The sequence below is a fragment of the Anguilla rostrata genome, chromosome 8 (genome assembly GCF_018555375.3).
Source record: "Anguilla rostrata isolate EN2019 chromosome 8, ASM1855537v3, whole genome shotgun sequence".
Classification (NCBI taxonomy): Eukaryota; Metazoa; Chordata; class Actinopteri; order Anguilliformes; family Anguillidae; genus Anguilla; species Anguilla rostrata.
Genome location: NC_057940.1, coordinates 6,178,034 through 6,187,872, shown reverse-complemented (window position 1 = coordinate 6,187,872; position 9,839 = coordinate 6,178,034). Strand labels below are relative to the sequence as shown.

Sequence of the window (9,839 nt, the reverse complement as noted above, 5' to 3'; positions counted from 1 at the left end):
TCATGTTTCTTTGATGGTATTTTTGGGGCAAACAAATATAGTTAATCATTTTACATATTTTGGACAATGTTTTAATTTTCTTATGAAAGGTAACATTGACCATTTTTAGTTTATAAGTATTTAAATTAGGAAAAAAGTTTTCTTCAATTTTACCCAAATTGGGAGTCTCTCTCTCTCTCTCTCTCTCTCTCTCACACACACACACACACACACACACACACACACACACACACACACGCACGCACACTCATAAAAAATGGGAAGGGCTCATGTTGTGTCAAAGTTATGTTTGACACAACATGAACAGTTCACCAACATGTCTCACTGCTCTACAGCATTTTGGAAAGGCGCCCAACCGTAACTATGCAGTAATTACAAAGACGCGAAGTCACATGGCAATTAGGGAGATCAAAAGTGTGCTGGATATTTTCAGAGATGCGACATGGAAATCGTCGTTCTTGTCGCAGAAACCTGGAAAACGAACTGTCCGCAGAGCACTTTTACTACATGTGACAGCAATTCCAGCGTTTGGCGTTCAAGTGCTCGGAAAAGGCATGCCCCCATTTGATTTAATTTTCTAATCTGGTACCTTATTCCTAGAAGGAGATGGGCTTATATTTCTTGTGGTTACCTTTGATCGAAAATAGTCGCGAGCTAATTTGGGGGTTGTTTGAGCTGTGGATGCGTGCGTGGGTGTGGAGGCCCTAAGAGTTCTGGGAGGCTCACATGCTGTGGTATGGCTCTGACATTCGGAGTCCCGTTAAGTAAAGCTTACCGAAAACCACGAAGGGATCTCAGCCCAGCCCGTGTGTGAAATTTACGTCGCCATTAGTTTTCCCTCTCTGATAATTTAGCAAAGCACATGTCATCTCTCTCCTTATTAACAACTTTTCCTTTAGCAAAGAATCACTGAGTTAAGAGTCAAAATGAACTACGAATGTGAAATAACCTCTGTATAGTCTGTCTCCCCATTACAAACACAATAATGTTAAATTTTATATCTTATTTGACTCACATAGGCATACAATGGTATATGAGATTCTAAAATTAGAGACGTCAAGCACATTATTCTGTCACTATTATTTTACTGACCTTGCTACAGGGAAAAGGGCTGCCCACATTTTCTCCATGAATCACATTGTCTGTAATCATATAAAATAATTGCCATATAATATAAAACTGCCTTTAAACAGCCTATATGATGGCAGCACTTTAATTCACTATTCACTAGCAATCTTAAAGGAATTCAGAACACAGAACACATTTTCTTGGGAGCATGCTTGAAAACACAATAAATGTGTGTGCATGCAACAAGTTATTGAGCAAGCAAATTATTTATTTATTTTTAAAATAACAAGCCAGAGTCTAAAATGAAGTTATTATACAAAACCTTTACATTTTCAAAATCTGTGAGTGTCCCTGAAGTAGAGATAGTAGTTTGCAAATGAAAGGTAGAACAATTATGCAGAGAAAACAGTAACAATCCCCGAGGGTGACTTTCTACACAGGTGTAAAGCATAGGCACTTAGGCCCCTCCCCTTTCACCCACGGCCAATGAGAGTAACTCTGTCCCTCCAGTAGAAGCTATAAAAAGGCTGCAACAGGCTACTCCTGTTTAGCAGTAATGATGATTTGGCCCTCCTTGCATAATCCATCCCAAATGTGAGCACCTGCATATTTGATTGTATATCTATAAGTTTAATTTTTTGCTTAATTTTTTCTGGCCCTGTGAGATTTTGGAAATCAGCAGAAGGTGAGTTGAAATAATTTTAATAGATTAAAAAAAATGTGTGTGTGTTTTTGTGAAATCAGCATTTATTTCTGACTTCAAAACCTTTTACATTGAAGAATTTGTTAATGTGTTTTCAGTTGTCAATGGTTGTATATTTAGTGCAATGAAAAATCTAAAAACATTGAAAAAGCTGTATCACTTTTTCATGCAAGCTTCATAGTGTAGAGTGTCATTACTGGTATGACCAAAGTGAATGGGAATATGATCATTTCTGTCTGGAGCAAGATAACAAGAAAAAGGTTGGATTTCCTCCCTCTTAGAAATAACATATCACACCTGGCCTGAATAGGCATTTTAATTACATCGATTATTCGATTTGATTCCATTGATTTGATTGATTCTTTGATTTGATTCCACTTGTTATGCTGCACATACAAAAATGTGATGCTATGATTTCTGTCAATATTTGCTCTTAAGAGTATTATCACATTTCTTCTTTTAAGGCTTTAATTTTATAATGTGTCATATGCGTCTTCATGTGGCGTGAATCAGTAAAGAGCTGTTAGCCAGAAGAAGAGCGCCTGATATTACCAAATGTTTTGAAGTCTGTTTTTCCAAATACTGTCATGAGCTCGTTTACTTTTACACATTACCTGAGTAAAATAGCCCTCTGAGGACCATTATGGGTTTTATTTGTATGCTGGTGTAGTCAGCTCCTCCTAGGCAAAACATAGGAAAGATATATATATATGAGATGAATATAAATTAATGCACAGTGGGAACTGTCAGCAAATATCACAGGAAATTGGTGGCAAGGAATGAAATACTGCTTTATTATAATTGAATATAGACAGTGGTCAGCACACGCTGTCAATGTGTTCCTTGTGAAGAGATCTCACCTGTAAATAAGGTAAATATTTGCCGTCCTTGCCCACCGTGACCAGACTTGAAGCAGGGGAACCTCTCCAGGCACCGGTCTGTGCCTGTACGAAAATAAATGTGTGACTTTGAGAGTTAGGTCCTTAAAAAGCCGTTTGGATCGACGACACGCACGAATTCATGTGCAAGTTTTGTTAGCAAAGGGCTGCTTTCAACGGTTGAAGTGGTCAGGTCATAAAGGTGTGCAGTGAGCCACTTTCCCTGTTTGCATTCGCCCCACGAATTTGTCTCTGGTTCTCAGCTTACCTCCACATTTCATTCAGTCGTCAAAACGCGGTTTCCCCACCGGGCGGAAAGCACACATTATATTTAACTCAAAAGCTGGAAAAACAGAGGCAGCACCACCACGTCTAATGGTACAGCTCCAAAATTAGGTCTCACCGATGCCATTTAGAATTTTGATGAGGCGGAAATAAGAGATTGTCCCACATAGAACTTTGTTTTCTTACACGACAAGTTTATGTCACTAGTTTTTCTTTCACTCTCAGATGTGTGAATTAAAAGCAACCAATCAAACTAAACTTAATATTTAGTTTAACGCCAGCCCCTTTGAACAAAATGCGTACACAGTGAGGGGACTGTGCTATAGCTCAATTACTGGTGACTTTCCACCGACAAAAATAGAGCCCTTTACTGTTCAAAAATACAGTTCTGCTAATCCTGTTTGAATTGGCACCAGTTTGTGGTGTTGCCTTTGAATGATACGGGCTCGGTCTGAAATCTGTTTCTATTTCAGCGGCTGAACATTTAGCTGAGAAGCTGTAACAATCTGAAATGTTGCTTCTGAAATGACTTCCTTGCGTGCCGTTTAAGGTGCCTGATTTAGACTCTGGATGTGACACTATGAAGATGTGCAGGCTGGGATTGTTACCGATGCTCCTGATGCTGCCCTACATGCAGGGGCATGAGGAGGACATCCGAGCTGGTATGGACCTGTTCAGCGTGAACAAACTCCATTTCTTTCAATTGTCCAGTCAAGTTGAAAATGCATGTAGATATCAAGAATGTGAAGAATTATGTAGAGCTGAATAGAACTTAGTTAATCTTTATAGAAATGCTAATTTAACAATTTAATTGAAAATATTGATTTACATTGTTCACTGAACTTTTTATTGAATGAATAGCTCAAATTCTATCGTTCTGACAGAAAATATTCTCACTAATGCATGTCTTTAAGGGACACGGATACAAGTCAAATGATGTAAAAACACAGATCAGCATTTAGTAAACTGATTGTGCGAACTTCTGCTTATAATTATTTAATTAACACAATCATGTTTTTGATCTGACATTTGTATAAGCACCAGCTATTGCCGCAGACTGCAAGTGCATCCTGAAGATTTTACTGGGCTCAAGTACAGGAGTGAGCCAGTGTAGTTTATAGAGCTGTCAGAAAACTGAAACTAAGCTAAATGGTTGGAGCAACTCCAGTTGGACTGGAGTTGTGCACCCCTGACATAAGTAAATAAAAAGTGAAGGTGAAATAGTGTGTGGATGTACAGCAGATAGCACTAGAGTATCCCATTCCACCTGTGGATGTACAGCAGATAGGACTAGAGTATCCCATTCCACCTGTGGATGTACAGCAGATAGGACTAGAGTATCCCATTCCACCTGTGGGCGAGACTAGAGTACCCATTCCCTGTGATGTACAGCAGATAGACTAGAGTATCCCATTCCACCTGTGGATGTAGAGAGAGAACAGGGATCGAATAGCACTAGAGTATCCCATTCACCTGTGGATGTACAGCAGAAGAGACTAGAGTATCCCATTCCACCTGTGGATGTAGAGCAGAAGATAGCACTAGAGTATCCCATTCCACCTGTGGATGTACAGCAGATAGCACTAGAGTATCCCATTCCACCTGTGGATGTACAGAAGATAGCACTAGAGTATCCTGTTCCACCTGTGGATGTACAGCAGATAGTGCTAAAGTATCCTATTCCACCTGTGGATGTACAGCAGATGGCACTAGAGTATCCCATTCCACCTGACAGGCTGCAGCACGGCCGCCAACGACCTGGTGTTCATCATCGACGGCTCCTCCAGCGTGGGCGTGCCCAACTTCAACACCGCCAAGCGCTGGCTGATCAACATCACCAGCGGCTTCGACGTGGACTCGCGGCACACGCAGGTGGGCGTGGTCCAGTACAGCGACACCCCGCGGCTGGAGGTGCCGCTGGGCGAGCACCAGAGCGTGGCGGAGCTGGTGGCCGCCGTCGACGCCATCGGCTACCTGGGCGGCAGCACGCGGACGGGCCGCGCCATCAAGTTCGCCGTCCACCACGTCTTCCCGACGGCGTCCGCCAAGCGCGCCCGCGCCGCCAAGAACCGCATCGCCGTGGTGCTGACGGACGGCCGCTCCCAGGACGACGTGGTGGACGCCGCCGTGGAGGCCCAGGCCCAGAACGTCGTCCTGTTCGCCGTGGGCGTCGGCAACGAGGTCACCACCTCAGAGCTGGTTTCCATGGCGACCAGGCCGTCCTCGACCTACGTGCTGCACGCGGAGGACTACACCACCATCGGCCGCATCGGAGACGCCATGGCGCAGAAGCTGTGCGAGGGTGTGTGTGTGTGTGTGTGTGTGTGTGTGTGGGGGGGAGGCGTGGGGGGGGGGTGTGTTCCTAAATGAGATCTAAAACAAGGAATGCATTTTAAAGTAGCCCGTACAAGGGAAATTGACTTTGCATGGCCTTAGTCTCCCTGGCATTCATTTCTGATTTCTTCAAATCTTGACATCACTTTCAATTTCCAGTTTGCGGTAACACTGTACTTCAACTATATGCCAGAAAGCCTTCATAAATACTTCCATAATCATGACATTACACCTGTCATTACCACTCACATCAGTGTATTACAGCTGGGTGACAAGCATCATATCACTGTCATAAGGTATGCAATGAGTTTTTGAAAGCCGATTTAAAAATGCTTGTTACAAAGTGATCACATTATATCTGAGTAATAGCATTTATCACCGGCTGCAATGCGCTGTAATGACCAGCTATAACAGGTGTAATGTTGGCTTTATGGCATATCATTCAAGTAAAGTGTTACCCAATTAACGGTATCAGTGGTAACTAACCCTGTTTCTGGAGATCCACTGTCCTGTAGGTTTTCATTTCAACCCTAATTTGGCACACCTGACTCTACTAATTGGCAGCTCAACAAGAGCTCCAGCTGTTGAATGAGGTGTGCTTTTTTAGGGTTGGAGTGAAAAGCTACAGTACGGTAGATCTCCAGGAAGAGGGCTGGTTATCACTGAGCTATATGATCTCAATTGATACTCACAAGGTAAGGCAATTATATTTGCTTCTAAGAGCAGCCCAAAGTACCGCCTTTTTACACTGACTGCTGAAGAGCCCCTAGAGTACAGCACAGCCGTGTAGTCGGCCTAATGGCAAACAGCCTGCGTGCACCCTTTCCGGAGGACGTGCTAATAAAGGACTAGCAGAGCCCAACTTCAACCCCACCACATCTGAACCACACCCCAGAGAAAGAGAGAGAGAGAGGGAGGGAGAGAGAGGGAGTAAAAAAAAACCCACAAGGACTTCCCGGCCATGCCCCAGACATGTGGAGATGGCGAGAAGCAGGCCTCGAACGTGCTCTCACGCATCCCATGCGAGAAGCAGATGTGGCCCACAGCGCAACCGAGGATGCTGTTGAGCAGAGCGCCCGTCTGACAGTTTGTCACCGGCGACTGATTAACGGGAAACCGCTTCCAGGGTTCCGTAATTTATAGCTTTTTGTGAATGCGCGATGAGTCATGTGACTCGCTGAGAGCCAATCCAATTTGCTCTGGTTGTTTTCATTTGTTTCAGCACTCTGAACCAAGAGGTTAACACTGGATGCTGAGCACTTGGCGCAGTCAAGAGAAATGATCCTGTTTTCTCCAACAAGATGCAGGCGAATAGCGATCCTGATGGGATAGGGTGGGGAAAACAGAAAGACAGATAGGAAAAAGGATTCAGCAAGCGAATACGAGAGCACCGATCGGTGGCTAAGAGGGCCTAGCCGTGAAGTAACGCCCTCTTTCCCTCTAGAGTCGGTTTGCCCCATGCGGATCCCCATGGGCTTGCGGGAAGAGAAGGGATTCGACCTGATCCTGGCCACGGGGATCCCCGAAACGGCCCAGAAGGTGCGGGGCTCTCTCCTGTCAGAGGCGGCGTACCTCTTGAGTCTCGGGATGGACGTCACCATGGACACCAGGTGTGTGACATCACAATGCGCTATACCTCTCAAGTGTGTGCCCATTTAACCCTTTTTTAAGCTATAAGATCACAAATATGTTATTAGAATTTTGTCTCAGCTGAAACCGAATATTCTAACGCTGATGTCACAATCACAGCTGGTGATTGACAGCAACAGAGTTCTAGAACACTGACTTAGAATTTGTAAAAAAAAAAAAAAAAAAAGAAAAACATTCCAAAAAAACCTGCTCTTCAAAGGGTCTTGGTCTTAATATCAAGAGCCATATATTCTACTATGGTGAAACCTACACTGCAAGGGACATTCAATAAAGATAAAATGTGTTTTAAAAAATATTTTTGCTGCATCTTTTTTTTTGTCATCCAAAACACTTTTTATGTAAAGAAAAAAAGAAAAAGAAAAAATGAATTCTTAAACTTTTTTTCTGCTGAGTATATCAGGAGGATATAACAAGGATTAAAGCATAATTAATAATAATCTGCTGACACATCCACCCTGTAAGTAGTCTCTCTTCCCTCCTGTCTTTTCTCTGCGCAGGCTGATCTTCCCCGAGGGTCTTCCTCCGTCCTACGTGTTCGTGGCGACCGTGCGGCTGAGAGCGCCGACCAATCAGGAGAGCTTTCACCTCCTCAGGGTCCAGAGCAAGAGCGGGTTCACGCAAGCGGCCGTGACCCTGAACGGAGTGGACAAGTCCGTCACGTTCATGACCACCAGCGTCTACGAGGAGGAGCAGTTCGTCATCTTCAACGACCGCGGAATTAAGGTCTGCGAAAATATAGAATTTACATTCGGCCACGTGCCTTCTTCATTCAGGATGAACACATCACGAAAGCTTTGGTTTGTGGCGGGAAAGGGCGAGCATTGTTGGGCTGAATGGCCTGTTCTCAATGTCATGTCGTGTTATGTTATGTTCTTAGGCACAGTTCATCAGGACATGCAAAAGCAATCGCAACAGTACACTTGTTGGTCCCTTTTACGTGAAGCTGCATGCATGAATTTACTAATTTGCTTCGATTTTCACCAAAAAGTTTATATAAAATAAATTAAAACATAATACATCTAATGCCTATGCAATGGCACTGTCCCTGAGCAATTGTGATTAACTGCATTCACATCCGCCCTGTATGCTTGAATGATGGCTCTCATTGCATGATGAATCACGTAGTATTCAGGAGGGATGTGTCGGCAAATGCCTATATGTGATGCTGAGGGTACCGTATGAATGAGCGTCCCACTTTGATGATGTCACAGAGGCTCTTTGACGAGAACTGGCACCAGCTGAAGCTATTGGTCAAGCCCAGGCGCATCATCTGCTTCCTGGACGACGTGCAAATCGAGGAGCAGCTCTTGGAGCAGACCGTCCCCATCTACATCGACGGCCGGACGCAGGTCGCCAAGGAAACCAGGGCGGAGACAACAATCCCTGTGAGTAGACTGGGATGTAGGGTGTTTTGCATGTTTCAGTTTATCCAAATTAGACCAGCAGTGCCCAGCAGTAGTGTTATAGGTCCTAGACTCATAACCAGAAGGTTGCAGGTTCAAGGCCTGGAATGGGACGCTGCGGCTACATCCTTAATCATACAGCTGTATAAATTGATAGCCAACCTTGTCATCCTGCTGGTACTAATATATATATATATATATGTTTTTGTTTTTTTAACAACAATTTTAGATTGAGATTCAGAAACTGAGGCTGTACTGTGACCCCCAGCAGAGTGAGAGAGAGACAGCGTGTGAAATCTATTCAGTCGTAAGTGTTCAGTATGAATCCAACACCACCACAGACAGGCGTGTCATATGGTGTGTCATGGTGATGTCTTCTGCTGGCTCTGTGGTAAGACAAACGTGCCATATGCCTATTTTTAGTAAATGGTACCGGCATTTACACTGCAAAAAAGTGTTTTAGTCTTGTAATGAGACTTAAAATTATTTTATTCTTCTCAAGTAGTAATTATTAGCTTGTTTTAAGTTAATACTCGCCTGACGAGTACTTTCCCCACTGGCAAATCCTGAAATTAGTAAAACTATCTGACCTCACTGGCAATCTTTTTGTTTTATTTAGAAACAAGTAAAAGAAATAAGATTTTTGTAAAACTAAAATACTTGTTAAGATTGGCTCATTTTTTGGTTTTTGCAGTGTGAGAGTTTCTTTATGCTTGTATGCATGTTTTGTACTGCTTCTGAAGGAGTTCTGTAGTTTCTGATGACTGATCGTTCATAGAAATTTTTACCAAATATTAAAATAACACGAGTGTTTGTCTTGTTTTTTTTCTTCTTCCCCCTCTCTTGTGAACAGAATGATGACAGGGTAAGCTGATTAGCCGTTCTCCTTACGTTGCATTGCATGATGGGAGTTCTCTCTGAGTTTGACGGTTGTGTCTCTCCTGCAGTGTTCTGACCGCTTCCTGAAAACAGGAGATTGCCACTGTCCAATCGGGAGCCCCGGACCTCCCGGTCTCCCTGGACCAATGGTAAGCCGTGGCCCCGCCCACTTCTGTGCACCGCCATTTTGAGATTGCATGTCTACTCATATAGAATGCATTGGGCCGTGTAGTGGCAAAGCTGTCTTTAGTTTAGAGCATTTCGTGGAATTTCATAATTTGTGGTACCTTTTTAATGTGGCAATGAATTGGAGAAATTTGCAGTGTGCTCAGTGTGTGGGAGTTTATTTAACTTTTATTCAGATATTATCCTCTCAGAGCAAATGTGGGCAGACTTGTTGGGTCGTCCTCACTGTGATTTAATTTATTTAAAATTTATTTAACCAATATTAAACCAAACAGGTCACTTGAGAGCAAATTCTTATTTACAAGGACGGCCTGAAATATTTTAACCCCCCCCCCCCCCAGGGTTTTCGTGGTGAAAAGGGGAGGGAAGGACCCCCGGGGCCAGATGGTAAGCCTGTGAGTACTTGCTGATATTTCATACACCCTGTCCTCTCTAAGGCACAATAACATGCAC

General features: G+C 43.5%; 1 protein-coding gene across 1 annotated transcript in view; it reads left to right on the top strand.

The window, feature by feature from the left end:
- Window positions 1-1,642: 1,642 nt before the first annotated feature.
- The window catches only part of si:ch211-106n13.3 (vWFA and Collagen domain-containing protein), a 43,019-nt gene continuing 34,822 nt past the window's right edge, over window positions 1,643-9,839 (top strand). The window contains exons 1-10 of the mRNA XM_064345548.1: window positions 1,643-1,753; window positions 3,485-3,596; window positions 4,670-5,236; window positions 6,713-6,878; window positions 7,416-7,641; window positions 8,130-8,303; window positions 8,551-8,628; window positions 9,175-9,186; window positions 9,269-9,349; window positions 9,728-9,781. Coding sequence (XP_064201618.1) covers window positions 3,515-3,596; window positions 4,670-5,236; window positions 6,713-6,878; window positions 7,416-7,641; window positions 8,130-8,303; window positions 8,551-8,628; window positions 9,175-9,186; window positions 9,269-9,349; window positions 9,728-9,781 — 1,440 coding nt within the window. The 5' untranslated portion in view covers window positions 1,643-1,753; window positions 3,485-3,514. The remainder of the gene's footprint in view (window positions 1,754-3,484; window positions 3,597-4,669; window positions 5,237-6,712; window positions 6,879-7,415; window positions 7,642-8,129; window positions 8,304-8,550; window positions 8,629-9,174; window positions 9,187-9,268; window positions 9,350-9,727; window positions 9,782-9,839) is intronic.